The 17677-nt window shown below is 31.8% G+C and overlaps 1 protein-coding gene across 2 annotated transcripts in view; it reads left to right on the forward strand.

Moving 5' to 3' along the window:
- Nucleotides 1-17677, forward strand: part of LOC118183904 (uncharacterized) — a 188232-nt gene that overhangs the window by 68420 nt on the left and 102135 nt on the right. For both annotated transcript variants that reach the window (XM_035353510.2, XM_035353511.2), the window contains one exon: nucleotides 5030-5129. In XM_035353510.2, the coding sequence (XP_035209401.1) occupies nucleotides 5030-5129 (100 nt within the window). The remainder of the gene's footprint in view (nucleotides 1-5029; nucleotides 5130-17677) is intronic.

Genomic DNA, 17677 nt, shown 5'->3' on the forward strand with positions numbered 1-17677 from the left:
GCAATATGACTAATGATACTGGTGCCAATGTCACCATCATCCAGAAAGATTTAATTCAACATTTGGAAGGTGATCTCTTATGGGCGCTGTCCTGTGTTACCCTTTCAGACTGTCTGGTCATAAAATCAAAATTGATGGAAATTAAAATGTTAATGTCACGTTTGGGAGTGCCGCCTACCATGGCACGGCGTATGTAGCAGATATTACTTACTGACCTTGCATACTCGGACTAGACTTTCTAAGGCAGTATAATGTTACCATGGATATTAAAAATAGTGAACTGCATTCTGCCTCTGAGGGCAGAACTGTGTTTGGAATTAAACATGAAGTTAAATCTATCCTATAAATCATAGCTCAAGGCGATATCACAGTACCAGTAAGAACAGAATTTTTACTTCCTGGATTCATAGCTGAAAATAGAAATTTCCAATATCCAAATCATAGAATATCCCCAAGAACTGCAACAGTTCGAAAAAAGTACTGTTAACCTTAGCACTAATTGACCTATCAAGGACTGTTATCCTGATGAGAGTTGCCGATTATAAGGCAAAAGTCGTTAATTAAGGTGAAGTAGTTGTAACATGTACTACAATGACCTGTGTAAAATGAAACAGTATAACCTTCCAGAATCTGTGTCTTCAGAGACCCTAAAGTTGGAATTATTGCAGAATGCACAACTAAGCAATAAAGAGAGAAATGCTGCAGAGTGTCTCATTAAAATATTTCTAGATGTTTTCTTCCACCCAGTTTCTCACATAGGTTTAACTAGTTTGGCTGAGCATAGAATTCATATGGGAGATCATCCAGTAATCAAGCAACATCCAAGACGTCTACTGATTGCTAAACAGGAGGAGGTAGCAGAACTTCTAAAAGACATGCAAGAAAGCAGTGTTATTGAGCCTTTAGGAAGTCCTTGGCCTTCTCCCATCATCCTGGTCAGAAAGAAGGATGCCTCAATTAGAGTTTGTATTGACTATTGCCACTTGAATGGTGTCAAGAGGAAACACAGCTACCATCTTCTTAGAATTGACAGCATTCTGTAAACTTTCTGGCTGCAAGTGTTTTTTTGATGCTTGATTTAAAGAGTAGATATTGGCTGGTAGAGATACACCCTGATGACTGAGAAAAGAAGACATTTATTATCGGACAAGGATTTTGATAATTAAAGGTAATATGGTTTTGTTTATGTAATGTACCATCAACATTCATGTCAGGAAAAGGTTTGAAGAACATATAGAAAATATTAGAAAGGTGCTTCATGTATTGAAGGGTGCCAATCTAAAGTTAAGTTCTTTCTGCCAATTGTAAATTGTTCAGAGAGGAGATTTACCTCAGACATTTTATCTCTGCCGAAGGAGTGTGTAAGATGGATTGGATTATTCAATTACGGCAAAGCACATGAGGGCTATCTGCCTTGAAGGTGTGTGTAAAGATCCAGAAAAATCTCAGCAGTTAAAGATTAGAGCTCTTTCCAAAAAACTGTCCATTAGCTGAGAAGTTTCATGGGGCTTTGCACATACTATAATAGATTCCTGAAGGACTTCCATTACAAGACCACCTTCACAAGTTGACAGAGAGCAATAAAAGTTCTTGCGAACAAAAGAATTTGAGGATGCATTTAACAAACCAAAAAATTCTAACATTTGCCACAATTCTGACTTATCTTCATCTCAACGAACCATTTATTCTTGACATGGATGTGAGCAATGGGAGTTTCAGGGCAGTTTTTTCACAAAGAATAAACAGTCAAAGTGTTGTGGCATACTGGAACAAGTGTCTGTCTAAAACAGGGAGGAAACAGGGTTGACCTATCTCCTAAATTTCAAGAATACCGAAGGCCGATTAGCAAGATGGATAGACTCCAGTAAAATATTTCCGTGACAGATAGTTATGTGGAATCATCACACGAAAATGCTGATGCTGTGTCTAGAAGACTCTACCCAGAAAGCTGCCAATATTGTTCCAGGGTCAAAGCGAAGTACGAGCATGTTAATTTGGTCGCATATGAAGTTACAACTTCAGCATTGGCCGATCAAGACTTCTGGAGTGATGAAGAATCAGGGAAGATCAATTAGATGTTGGCAGCATTAATCGATAATTGATTTAATGGAGTCCTCAACTAGGAAACCTACCTGGTAGGACATTTCGATATATAGCCCTACAACAGAACAATATTGGGCTGTCTGGAACTTAACTCTATGTTCAAAATGGCATCTTATGGAATCGAAAATTGAAAGGCTTTCTGATGGCAGCTGATACTTCCATGATCTTGGATTCCAGGTGTCCTTATAGAGCTACATAGGAATAAATAGCAGTCCAACAGGAGGACATTTGGGAATAATGAAGACTTTGCATAGATTTCGAGAGCACTTCTACTGAGTTATGCAAGGACTGATGCGCAACAAATGGTGCTAATCATGGAATGCTTCTGCGGATCAGAAAGGACTGAAGAAATGCAGTTGAGAGAAGCACCATCATTATAGTGTAGCAATGCCTTTCCAACACAAAACCTTTGACATTCTGGGACCTCTGTCATGAACTGCTGATGGCAATAAATACACACTTGTTGCTATTTCACATTGTGACCTGAAGCGTATCCTGTCTCTGATCAAGAGGCTATCATGATAACAGAGGTAATGATACAGCATTGAATTTCCTGCTTTGGAGTGCCTTTTCAGTTATAATCTGATCAAGGAAGGAATTTTATCTCTTCTGTAATTAAATAACTCTGGAAGCTACTCGGCATCAATAAAACCCAAACAACACTTTTACATTCGCAATCAAATGACATGGTAGATATGTTTAATCAAAACATCCTTAATAACTTCTCAGTGATGGTTTCCAGAAAACCAAATGGACTGAGACCAAAAGTTATCCCTGTTCTTACTGGCCTATTGTAGTGCTTTCTGTAAGACTACTGGCTCTTCCCCATCCCAGACAGTGTTTGATAGTGACTTTTGTCTGCCTTTTGATCACTATGCCTTCATCACCTGAGGAGTCTGCAGGCATGGTTTGAAGTGATGCACAATTTTGCATAAGAGCGAATCAGTTGACGATGGAAAAGATAAAGACCTGATATGACATGAGAGCCACAGGGCACCAATTCAACGAAGGTGACGAGTTGTGGTTACAGAGTCCGATTCACCGGTAAAGACCCTTTCCTAAACTACAGTCTTTCTGGGATGGTCTGTACACTGCCTGAAGCAGGCTGGATGATGTCATAATTCAGATCTGTAAGTCATCAAATTCAAAGCCTAAAACTATTCTTTAAGATGGGATAGCCCCGTACTATGCACTTAGTGCAGTCTCCGGATTGTATACACTGTAAATAGTATAGTAAGATTGTGGTCCTATTTGTGTATAAATTTGTAAATTTATTTATTGGTTTAGTATTTGGTTTGTTTAGTTATTGAAATTATTGTTTTAGTACTGCATTGTATTTCCTTATTTGTAAGTATGGCTTCCTGTCTGGGGATTGTAGTACCAGCGGCATGCAGTCCTTAGGAAGGGAGTGATGTTATGAATTTTTTTATGTATGAGAATAATTTTAGTGAAGTTATATGAGAAATTGTAGTATTTTTTATATAATCTAGCATGGAATGCTTGTTAGAGATGAAGCTTTACCAGAAAAGTAAGATTAAATGGGCAAGTCTGTTTAACATTAACATAAATGGCTATCTCGCTTAATTGGTGAGATATCACAAAGCTGATGATTGTTTTGACAACTAACGTTTATCGCCAAATTTTAAGTGAAATCACCCAAACCTGGCAAAATTGCCAAACCTGGCAACATTTTGCTCCAGTCCTTTTGTAACTGTAATTGTTACTGTAACTGAATAACTGTAATTGATCCCTATATGTAACTGTAACTGCATCGGGGTCTTATGTGCTTTGCCATAATTTTGAGGAGGAGTAGGTACTAGAGATTTCTCACAGGCCGGCAGAAAACTGAGACCAGAGAGAGCATCAGTTTCTCAGTTGTTACTTCAGAGCTGAATTTGGTGTATTAAGATATCCGTGTGAGCATTGCCTTTTAGGTGTGCTTTGCATTGCATTGTGCTTGATGTTCCTAGTAGTTTCAAATGTAACTAATGATTATGCTCTGTGATACTGAGAAGATCTGTGCATGTATTTTTGTTGAAACTTCCAGAACTGTAAAGTGTTTCTTTTGGTAAAATAAATTTTATCAAACTATCATTGGTTCTGTGTGCATTCAATCCATTATAATCCTGTATACACGCAACAATATTATTTCACTTTCGTTGATCAGCTGCTGTTTCATATTATAGCTATCCTAATTAATTTAAATAACTAATAAACTATTTTTTATTTTTGTGATGTGATTATTTGTATGTCTGCATGTGAGCTTTGATATTGAAGAGAATGTGAAGAGGATAAAAACATAATAAGGGAACACACACTTCAGAATAAGAAATGTGAAGAGGCTTTGTACTACTGTCGTGATGTGCAGATAACGTGTGAAGTCCTACATTGCGTGTATGAGTTATTTCTGAAAGAAACCTGGTAGAACAGCATTCGGCCAGGAAATGTAACATGTAGTGTAGGGGAACGTGGTATTATGGGAGATCTTTAGCTGATTTATTTTTTAAATGCTAAAAAAAATAATACCCTAAAAAACTGAGGGAAATATAATCTTCTGTGTTCAACATATACCCCAGTTTCCCTGATAACAAACTGTGGTGGCGATATGTCATGCTGATTATAAACATCTAAACTTGCTGAAATTTTAATTGCTGTACCTTTGTATCATGTGTATTTATAAAATAACTATGTTTTTATTACCATTTGTTCTTCATAATTTTGCAATACTAATGGCTAGCAATTTATATATGTATTGAATGAAGAATATCTCAAAATAATAAATTTATGCCGGAAATCTTGACATGGAATTATTCTTAAAGGTAAAACTTCTATTAATCTGCCATTTTATTTTTTATGTGGTTTTCTCTTTTTCAGAATGTGGCAATGAGTGTTTTGTGTTTTTTTGCAATTTCCTTTTCTTTTACAGAACTGAAACACCTTGTGTACCTAATGTTTATATTGATAATGTAGAGTCGCAGTGGATGAATTTTGATGAGAGACTTCAGTTAGAGGAACAGATGCGAATGGTAACATAGTTTAATATATATATATATATATAAACAAATTTAAATTTAATTTTTAACAAACACGTATAAAAGTAAAAAAGCAAATTTAAATCCTAAAAAAGAAAAAAAGCCAAAATAATTTAAAAAAAAATTTTTTTTAAATGTGCAAACATATAAAAAGATTTAATTCTCGAACTAATCTACAATATCATTTAAATTCAGAAGCATAAGCAAATCAAGTGCAAAATCAATTCATGAAAATAAATTCACTAATTTAGTAAATTAAAATTAAACTAAACAATTTTTTTAAAAAATGCATAAGTGAATGACCGTTGAGTAGGCAGGAGACAGACTTATCAAGGGGAAGTTGCCTCCAAACCTAACTCTCCAATCATTCAATTCATGTTTCATCATTCATGCAGGCAAGGGTAAAAGTCAAAACCAAAAGTAATACCAATAAAGTGGTACCCTTAGAAATTAACATTTAAGAATAAAGTTCTAAAAGGAAAATACTAATGAAATCTTTTGAGAAACAAGCAATTTATAAAAATAATCGAGAAACCAATGTATTTTAGAAACTCTTGTCTACAGAAACCTCCCCGACACGAATATGCATATCAATAAAAAGAAACTAAAAAAGAACTAGATATAATCCATATAAACCAATAAGAAACAAAAAGAACTAATTCACAATTTTTAAAAAACAAATATATTTAAAAATATAATTTCATATTTAGAAAATACTTAAATACTGCATAAATAAGTTTTAATTCTAACTTACCTACTATATGCGTGTTGGGGTCTGCAAAAGTGTTGTTAAAGAGAAGTAAGTGTGTTCTTCAAATTATATAGATGGTGCTTATGTAGGTAAAGTTGGGTGTCAAGCTGCTATCTTTGTTATAGTAAAAATGTTTTTGTAAACATTAATATTAAAAATCCTAAAGGTAGTAATTATCAATTATTTAGGGAGTTAAGTAACTGAGCCAATCAAGAGATGTAAGTTTGCTTGAAGAAAAATAAAGTTAAGTGGTATTGTGAATAAAAAATGAAAACTGTTTGTAATGTGAAATGTGTGTTCTGTTGAAAAATTGTGTAAAAATTGTAAAAAACTTTAAGTGAAAATTTTTTTTTGTGTGAAAATTGCAAATAAAGTAATTAAGAAAAACTGAAATGTTTTAAAATTAAAGTTTTAAAGTAAAATTTCCCAAAATGTTTTAAACGAAGTCCTTAAAAAACCTCTAAAAAATTCCCAGAAATTCCTTTAGGAAGTTAATTAAAAATATTAAAATTTAATGAACTTGATTTCAATTGGTATATCAAAACTTAACTAAATACTAGCTGAAGTATGGAAAATTAGAAGAAGAAGATTAAAATCTTCACTCAATTCGGGCTATAATTGAGACTTTTGAAAAGAGTTGGCCCTTTATTAGTTAAAGGAAAGAATCCAGTATTGATTAAATATACATATTTACAAAATATTTACAATAAAAATTTACAAGATAATTTCTCTACTCTTTTATATCCTTCATTACCCTCCAGCTAAGGTTTAAGGTAATGTTATCATATCCAAAAGAGCCAAAAAATTATAAAGTAAAGTCAAGGCCTGCCTTTTTAATATATAAATTAATAAATTTTGGTGGTACTTGGTTATCAACTTGAACATTAACTAGCTTTATTATTTCTTCCTTTAAATCGTCTATTTCAGTACATATATTTTTTATTCTGATTATTTGGCTATGAAACGTGTTTTCTATTACTTTTCTAGAGATAATAGAGTTCCAATTAATTAGTTTAATAGTATGAAAATGGAAATTCCTTCTTTTATCAAATAATTTAATTTTGCTGTGTTTAATAATTTGCAGGTCTAGGAATTCAATAGTATCTTGATTCGTATTCGTTTTATTAAGTGTTAAACTATTTGGGTAAATTAAGACACAATAACACGCCGAATAAATACTAATTAAGAAGTCAAACAACAAAAATCAGCGTTATATTTACCAAATTTTCACAGGACTAGTTTCGATGGTTTTACCGAACCACCATCTTCAGCTGCAAAACCGCAAATGAACCAGATAGGAAATAATGATTAGATAAGATAAGAAAGCCTGGACAAGAATAAGCAAGTGGCGCCATCTGTTGGTGAAACCAGAACTAAAACATAATTTCTTTAAAGGCTGAAGGCAAATTTGGATTGGAATTAGGATCGTTAACTAGAACAGAAAGATTTTTATGAATGTGAAATGCCTCTAGAAAATCCAGTTCTCCAATGGAAGATGTTTTTTGAATAATTTTGGCAGCAGAAAAACTGAAAGTGTGGTTTTCGGACCAACAATGTTGAGCAACAGAAGACTTCTGTGTTTCCTTTTTTCTAACATATGCCTCATGTTCCTTGACGCGAAATTTTAAGGCTCTCTTAGTTTGGCCAATGTAAATTAAACCACACTGGCAAGGAATCCTATAAATACCCCAGGAATTCATATCCGGAATGGGGTCCTTGAGTATGGAACTCGGAATTTTATTGAGGGGAGAATAAACAACCCGAAAGTTAAATTTCTGCAAAATATGTGCAACTTTATAGCTAATTGATGGAAAGAAGGGAATGACAACAGAATTTTTATAATCTCCTAAAACAAGAGTGTGCCTTTTAGTGTGTTGAGATGAGAATTTTTTAACTGCTTGATTAATAATGTTGGGTGGAAAGCCCCTGTCAATAGCTATTGCTTTTAAATAATTTAGTTCTTCATCAAGGGCTAGTTTGGAGGAGCAAACTTGAAAAGCACGGAAAACATAGGAATAAAATGTTTTCCGTGCTTCCGTCCATTTTATTCCTATGTTTTCCGTGCTTTTCAAGTTTGCTTCTCCAAACTAGCCCTTGATGAAGAACTAAATTATTTAAAAGCAATAGCTATTGACAGGGGCTTTCCACCCAACATTATTAATCAAGCAGTTAAAAAATTCTCATCTCAACACACTAAAAGGCACACTCTTGTTTTAGGAGATTATAAAAATTCTGTTGTCATTCCCTTCTTTCCATCAATTAGCTATAAAGTTGCACATATTTTGCAGAAATTTAACTTTCGGGTTGTTTATTCTCCCATCAATAAAATTCCGAGTTCCATACTCAAGGACCCATTCCGGATATGAATTCCTGGGCTATTTATAGGATTCCTTGCCAGTGTGGTTTAATTTACATTGGCCAAACTAAGAGAGCCTTAAAATTTCGCGTCAAGGAACATGAGGCATATGTTAGAAAAAATCAAACACAGAAGTCTTCTGTTGCTCAACGTTGTTGGTCCGAAAACCACACTTTCAGTTTTTCTACTGCCAAAATTATTCAAAAAACATCTTCCATTGGAGAACTGGATTTTCTAGAGGCATTTCGCATTCATAAAAATCTTTCTGTTCTAGTTAACGATCCTAATTCCAATCCAAATTTGCCTTCAGCCTTTAAAGAAATTATGTTTTAGTTCTGGTTTCACCAACAGATGGCGCCACTTGCTTATTCTTGTCCAGGCTTTCTTATCTTATCTAATCATTATTTCCTATCTGGTTCATTTGCGGTTTTGCAGCTGAAGATGGTGGTTCGGTAAAACCATCGAAACTAGTCCTGTGAAAATTTGGTAAATATAATGCTGATTTTTGTTGTTTGACTTCTTAATTAGTATTTGGGTAAATTTTGAATTGCTCAAAAGTAGAATTATTATTGAAAGTTATAATATCATCTATGTATCTAAAAGTATGAGCAAATAGCTTTAATTCATTTTTATTTAAACTTAGTTGGAATTTATATTCAAAAGTAAAAAGGAATAGGTTACAAATTTATGTAGAACTGTTTGCTCCCATAGGAATTCCTCTAACTTGCTGAAAGATCTTATTATTGAATTTAATGTAGTTATAAAATAATGCAGAATTCAGATAAGTATTCCATCTTTCAATACAAAGGATGTCAAGTATGTCAGGAAAAAGTTGTGTGAGTTGCATTAAACTAGTAAAAATTTCTTCTAATGGTAGAGAAGTATAAAGGTTTTCAAAGTCATAGCAGTTAATGTTCTTGATTGTTAAACTTTTAAAACTGCTGAGAACTGGAGCATTATTATAAATAATCCAACTATAATTGTGTTGTTTGTTAACTAGATGTTGGATTAAATTACAGATTTTTTTAAGTATAATTGCAAATATGTAATCTATATTCTTTTTATAATTATTTGTACCATTAGCATTTTACCATTATTATTTTACATTAGCATTAACATTTGTACCATTATTTATTATTTACATTAGCATTTGTACCATGTATTGTATTATTTACATTAGCATTTGTACCATTATTATTTGTACCATGTATTGTATTATTTACATTAGCATTTGTACCATTATTATTTGTACCATTAGCATTTTTAATGAACTTCCTAAAGGAATTTTTTAGAGGTTTTTTAAGGACTTCGTTTCAAAAATTTTGGGAAATTTTACTTTAAAACTTTAATTTTAAAACATTTCAGTTTTTCTTAATTACTTTAATTATTTGCAATTTTCACACAAAAAAATTTTTCACTTAACGTTTTTTACAATTTTTACACAATTTTTCAACAGAACACACATTTCACATTACAAACAGTTTACATTTTTTTATTCACAATACCACTTAACTTTATTTTCCTTCAAGCAAACTTACATCTCTTGATTGGCTCAGTTACTTAACTCCCTAAATAATTGATAATTACTACCTTTAGGATTTTTAATATTAATGTTTACAAAAATTTTTTTACTATAACAAAGATAGCAGCTTGACACTCAACTTTACCTACATGAGCACCATCTATATAATTTGAAGAACACACTTCTTTAACAACACTTTTGCAGACCCCAACACGCATATAGTAGGTAAGTTAGAATTAAAACTTACTATTTACTTGCTTTAAGTATTTTTAAAATTTTTTATGTAGTATTTAAGTATTTTCTAAATATGAAATTATATTTTTAAATATATTTGTTTTTTAAAAATTGTGAATTAGTTCTTTTTGTTTCTTATTGGTTTATATGGATTATATGTAGTTCTTTTTTAGTTTCTTTTTAATGATATGCATATTCGTGTCGGGGAGGCTTCTGTAGACAAGGGTTTCTAAAATACATTGGTTTTTCGATTACTTTTTATAAAAAATTAATTTTTAAAAAAATTTAATTTTTAGAAAAAAGTTTAATTTAATTCTTGACTTTACTTGCTTGTTTCTCAAAAGACTTCATTAGTATTTTCCTTTTAGAACTTTATTCTTAAATTTAATTCTTAAATGTTTTTAAAAATTTTTTAAAAAATTATTTTGGCTTTTTTTCTTTTTTAGGATTTAAATTTGCTTTTTTACTTTTATACGTGTTTGTTAAAAATTAAATTAAAATTTGTTTAAATTTAAATTTCATTCCTTGCAGCAATGGCGCAAAGAATATTTAATTAAATTAGTATTTAAATTTAATTTTTTAATTAAATTCAATTTATTCTTATATATATATATATATATTGTGCCTGAATTTACATATGCAAAATGAGTGGTGTATTTTCTTTTTTATTGGACAGAGTATTCAAAATGCGTATATTGCATGCCTGTAAATGATTTCAATACATAAATAGAATGACACTTAATTTTATGCATTTAAGATCCTTTGCATGCAACTTCTATTTAAGAATGAAGATCAGTGCTACTTCATGCCTATTTTTGTGTATTATTATATAACTGGAAAGTCTTTAAAATTATTTTTTCATGTGAAATTAATTGGGGAATTTTGTAAATAATGAGTGGAACTCTAATGTAAATAGTGTATGCAGTGAACTCTCAAGGGTTCAGAATTTCAGTTTATTCGAACAAAAATAAAAATTGAGTATTTCAGTTAAAGAGTAAGTTAATAGATTATAAAGAGCTGTTTAAAAATTTCCATTGAACTCACAATGCAAACATTGGCGTGTATTTAGTTAAAAAAAGAAATGAAAAACATTTCTAAATATCAGAATTGGAAAAAAAAAATGTTTAATAATTTTAATCAGGCTGATTCAGAACCTTTTCCTGACCATAGTGTGGCCTAATGGCTGTAAAGCCTGTCTTTAAATATGTCTCATTTTTATAACTAACTGCTTGCATATAGAATATGCTTTAATAGGATTCTGTCTAATCTTGTTCACTCAATTATCTCCATTTCTGTGGGTCCTATAGCTCATTCCGTATTATTTCAAGCTACTTCAAGACTGCCCCAGCTTTTTCTAGGAATGTGTGTTTTATGAAAGCATTTGAAGGATTGGTTCCTCAGCTTATGTTTGATTCAGTTCGAAATGCAGCTTCTAGCATTGGCAGTTTTATATGTTAATTAGCTATGAAAGAATTCTCAAATTTACAGGTGATTCTGTATGTTGCTGTGAAATAAAGGAGTTCTTTGTCAATTTGTTGGGTACTCAAATGGTTTTTACAATTCATCTGTCTACGAGTTGAGGTCATAAGCTTATTTTCTATAGTTCATCTTCCAAGAAAATTATTCCATTTATTTCTTATGGAAATCATACTTTCTAAAATATAGCTGAGTTTGGGAAATACAAAATCTGTAACTCTTGAATTAATTAAAGCATCTTGGCTGATCTATGTCAGAAATAATAACTTAGTATGGAACTAGAAACTATACCTTGCTGTTTATCTCAAAAACAAGCTCCATCTTGTAATCATGGGATATAAAAATGTTTTGGGTAGTGTACAAGGATTTAGAACAAGCTCTTTAGTTATGGATAAAAGATGTACAAATAAGAAACCTGCTGAAATGTGGATCTGTTTCAGGAGCTGAAGTACGAAAATAGTATGTTCATAGACAATTATGGCTTTTAATGTAGTGAAGAATTATGTACACATTTTATGCTCAGCCATAATGCTGCATACGAAACTATATGCTGTGACAATGTTAATGCAGTGGAATGTTTGCATTCAGTTTGGCATAAAGCTATTCAAGTTAATTTCAGATTATTCATCAAAAGATGTATATAAAGCAAACAAGATAAATTTGTTTTATACATATCTTCCTATTCATATTGTTGACTTTAAAAAAGTGCAATGCTTCAGAGTGAGGTTGTAGTTTTCCTTGGCAATGTGATATCAGAAATCAGAGTTGGTCAGTTAGAATGATGTAAAGATATCGTTTTTTGGATGAACTCCAGTGGAGGGCAGTTAGGCAGAGGTGATAAAATGATTAAATATGAAATCTACAATCTTTGATACATTGATTTTGGAAAAATATTTCACAGATTCAGCTTCCAGAAGAGTTATTTAAAGGTGGCCAATAGCTATATATAACATTTGTTGAAGACATATGTGTAATTACATGTATGCCTGAAGGAGCAGGACTTCGACACCAACTCAGGCGATATCATCCTTTTCTTTTCCTTTGAAAGAATGATAACTTCCAAGTTCAGATTTAGCCAAGTTCCAAAAATTTATTCCAAGTTCAGATTCAAGTTAGATTATCATTCAAATATTTTTAAAGGAAGTCATTATGATAAAACAGTGTATCTGTATGGGTGATCTCTTCCCCCCCCCCCAGGTGGATGTACGATAGTCCATTATGTCTTCCGATATGAAAGAGTGACTGCCCAGATGTTTGAAAATTATATGCTTTGCTAAATGTCTAATTTGTATACAATAGCAATGGGTGAAAATTTTATCCTCCAAGATGACAGTTTTGAACCCCATGTAGTTTGAATACCTTCAGCAAAAAACAATTTTATGCATGAAATTTGTAGCTTGACCCTTGCCTGATTAAGTGTATTTGGGATACTCGAGAGACAGGTTACTGTTCTCCTGATCTGGATCCTTTTGTGCATGTCTAGAATGCTGTAAGGAAGTTTATTTTTGCTTTGATTCCTCTTTTTCAGAATCTTTATGTATTTGGAATAATTTTTGAAGATCAATAGGGTTCACTGTCTTCTCAGCTCGTAAGCATCCTAATTAACACCACCATTGTTATTGTAGTGTTGCTGATGGTAACTGGACCAAAGAATTTGAATTGGGAGAAGTAAAGCTTCAATGACACAGAAACGCTATGGAGAAAAATTGAGTGTAAAATATGTAAGGCGTTTACAGGTGTAAAGACAGACATTGAAATTCATCTACAAATGTGATCAAAAACCACCTGCAATGTCTGAGAACCTGTAGAGTGCTATTTGTATGGTTTAGAAACGTGAATTCTTAGCCTAAAGCTTTCAGTTCTTATTTCTTTAATGTTAGAAATATCTTTAAGCTGCCAGGTTTAATTTCGTTAAAAATCCATTTCTTGACATGAGAATGTAATAAAAAATCCCATGTAATGGGCGATTGAATGGGAACTCTCATTGGAACATTTTATTTTAAAATTATTATCCAAACTTTCAAAAAAATCAGAAACATGCAAAATTTTCGTATGCAGTGGAGATCTTATGCAATGAATTATTTTTGATAGCTGCCCAAAATATCTAAAAAACAAACTTTATCTTCAGTCTTCAACATAATAATAATGTTAGCCACAAAATGGGCAATCCTGAAAGCCTCCTCCTGACAAGAACAAAATAACATCTTCTAACAGGAGCAATTCCAAATTTACTCCATCTTGTAACTTAAATCTTATTTCAAAGCACTTAAAAAACACTAACCTCAGTAAAAATTCTGTTGAATCTTTTTGCAGAATGTGGGAGTTTGAAAACATCTTTGGAGGCACTAAATTATGGTACCGTCTTTTTCTGAAAATAAGACATCCTCCGAAAACAAGCCCTATCGTGATTTTCGGAACTTTTTGTGAAATAAGACATCCTCCGAAAATAAGCCCTAGTTAAAATAATGTGACAAAAAGGATTTGTTAAAAAATGATGTTGATTTATTAAGTAATAATATGTTTAGCTTTCCTAATACTCGTATTTCAGAGAAATGTTTGAAACAAAATATTCCGAGAAATTAATTGTTTACCTCTACAGTTCATTTCAAATTAATTCTTGGAATTTATCTTAACCAGTTCACTGTTTGCCCCGAGAGAGATACGTTCACAGGAAAGGCATAGTCATCCGTTAGCGTCGGCAGACTCTCGTCGGGGTGAAATTTGGGCTGAACCGTAACCCCCGAGACACATACGACGCAGCAACCTTTCTCCAACCCCCACAGAATAAGTCGAAAATCAAAAGGGCTGATTGATGGGTAAAAAATTCATGGGACAAAATAACTGATAGTGATGTTTCCAATGCACTAGACAAGAAGTATTCATTTAACGATAGCTATATCGCAAGACATGAGAGATTCGGACCAATGATTCAACAGGAAATGGATTTGGAAGAAAATCAGAATATAATTCAGAATTTTATTTATGGCGATGTTCCAGAAGATGACATGACTGTAATTGAATAAATTTAAATTTCTATATTCTGTGTAAAATAAATATTAAATAAAAATATATAAATATACTTTTATTTGCCCTCCCCCGAAAATAAGCCCTAGCACGTATTTTGGACCAAAAAAGAAAGTAAGACAGTGTCTTATTTTCGAAAAAGACGGTACTTAGCATTTCTTACTAATAACAGCTTGCAAGAATAGTGTCCTGAAATTACCACCTATGGCTTAGATTGTTTTTTCTCCCAACACTCTGACAGCTAAGATGTAAAAAACTGATTCTGCATCATTCTCTTGTATTCAGACAATCAAGGATGCAATGTGCTGCTTTTTATTTCTTTCATGAATTTTGTTTCTTCTTTATGAATTTATTTATGGAAGTGCAATAGCACAGGCATTTAAAATCAAAGCATAATTTAATATAGTATTGCATTAGAACTATTTAAGCACGAATTATTTGTGAAATATTTAAGCACAAAGTATTTATGAAGTATTTAAACACAAAAATTATTAATCTTGAAATGAAAATTTTTTCTGTAAAATTAAAAAAAAAAAAAATTGTATGCAAAGTTTACTACAGAATTAAAGTTTCGAGATATAAATGACGGCAAAAACTACTTTTCAAATAGCAGACTTATGCTTTGTACTTCACTAGCATTTAAAGTAGAATGAATTTCTCCAGCACCTTGTGCATTTGCTTCACCATATACTTGCTTCGATTCAAAAGTTGTCCTAAGGTGAGTGAGACTGGTTTATATTATGTCTGTATGAGCTTGCCTTCTTTAACTATTCATATTCTTTGACTGAACTCTGTACTGATAGCAGTTTTCCTAGTTCAATGAAAAAGTTTCAGTTTGTTATTTTTATTAATTATTTTTAAAGTTAAATAATTTTCTGAGAATTTGTTATTTTAAACTTTTGAACATCCAAATGCATTGGAATCTCTACAGTTATATTCCATAGACAATGGTAAAATATATCATGTAGAAAGTTACCATTTACATTGGGAGGCAAAAGGAAAGCAGAGCATTTCAAGCTTTTGTGCTTGAGCTACAATATATAACCAGTATTATTTCATTAGCCTGACTCTATCTGCACTTAATTTTTGTTGGTAAATAGATGGTTTCATTCATTACATTTTCAGGTATTATTAAAAGTTGTATATTAATTACCAGTATTTAAATTGTGTATAGTTATGTAATATTTATTAATTATTTTTACCATTTCTAAAAATTAATAAAGATGACAAAAAGAAAAATGCTTGAATAAAATTACTTTAGTGAAAAACATCAGATATTTTTATTTGTTTTCTTCTTTTCTGTGGTTAGTTTAATGCAAAGGAATGTTTAGGTTCCAATGATATCAAACAATCATCAGCTATTTCAGGTGTAATAAAATTATTAAAATGTACAACCTTTGAAGAAGAAACAGCTGTCTGTGCAGTCAATAAAGGTTCTGATTAACATTGAGGTATTTTATCTTTCCTTCTGATCTTCACTCCTTTTTTTTTTTTTTTTTTCCAAATGACTATTTCAATAACGACATTTTTTTCATTGGTTTCTGTAAAAACTGATCATCCCTTACGTTTACATTCATTGTGCAGATGCAAAATCGTTTTCCCTGTCTTATCTCCATCTTTATAAAGACTGTTTCAAAACTAAAAATGAATACGGTTTCTTAAAAAGAATTTTCATTGTAGAGTTTTTCATTTTGTTCTTTTTGCATTATTTAAGGTAGAACTAGCTTTTCTTCAACAAGTATTAGGTGGATTGATTTACTCAAACCACTAAAGACTGGTAGTTTGAACGGGGAAGCACAGGCTGCATATGTACTTTATGGTTATCCCATGTGTTGTGTAAATATGAGCTAGTTTTCCTTAGAAATTCATCTATAATGGCATTCCTTCCTTTAGGTAGATAGCCTTCATGTGTTTTGCTTTATAACTATCTAACCAGCCAACAACTAATTATGTATGGTGCCTGTTTTCATTTACATTAGCTATGGGCAAAACATTCATATACCTGCTTTACATTAATGTTAAAATGATTGGTGTATTTTCACTACAGTATTAAGAATTGTTGTTTTCATTAACCAGTTCACCGTTTGCCGTGAGAAAGACTAGTTCACAGGAAAGGCATCTTCATCCATTAGTAACGGTAGAAATGTGGGCTGGAACTGTGACCCCCCTGAGATACAATCGTCGCATTGTGTTTTTCCACCCCCCCTCAAAATGAATCGAAAGCAAAAGGAGGTGGTTGATGGGTTATTTGGTTACACTTATCTCCAGAGCAGTGTTGCATTAGGATCATAGCGGGGCCATATCAGAAAAGTAAAGAATGGGGGATCACTTTCGTTGAGTGGATGCCTCCTCAACATATCTCGTGAGATCCACAACTTTCTTCCTACCATTAAGGAATAAAGATTTGAAAGTTTTAAATGATATCTTTTCAATTCTTAATGATTCCATGAAGATATAATCTGTGTATTATTCTCTGAACTATGAATTGCATTGAAATGTTAGACCTAATGTATGCATTATATTTTATCACCTTACCTGTACAGATGGAAATATTATTCTCTTTTAATTAGCACTATGTTGCACAAGTTATGAATGACATTGCTGAACTGAAATTTTCAAAGTTACATTTCATTTTTCTAAATTTTAATTATTAATTAATATTTACTTTAATTGATACTTTTTGATTTTTTTTAAATCTCATTAATTGAAAAAGGCTACAGCAGTAAAAGTCTTGGAATTTTAAAAGAAAATACAGTGATATATGAAATTTGAATTGCAATATTGTTTCTTTTAGTTCTTTCTTAAGTGGATTACTATACTTTATGCAAAATGTTTTTGACAATATGTACACTGCACACAAAAAAAGGGGGCACAGTTCTATATCTTCCGTTCTACTGGGCCGATTGAAGAAATTCAAATTGAGTTTTTCATGTCTTGAAAGCGCGATTTAGGATATATATTAGATTTATATATAGCATTGTTCTAATATAGGTATTTTGACACAAAATCAGACTTTCTGAAATGACAAGCGAATTTTTTTTATATATTTCAATTCTATGACTCAAATTACGCCAAACTGCCAAGTTTTGTAAAAATCGCATGAGTAGTTTTTAAAAAATCAGCTCTCAAAATTTTAGCTCCGCAATGTTGAGTTTGATATATGTTTGTTAACATCTCTT

Source organism: Stegodyphus dumicola, chromosome X1 (assembly GCF_044657685.1).
Source record: "Stegodyphus dumicola isolate Sdum_Otavi_A_Nest chromosome X1, ASM4465768v1".
Lineage (NCBI taxonomy): Eukaryota > Metazoa > Arthropoda > Arachnida > Araneae > Eresidae > Stegodyphus > Stegodyphus dumicola.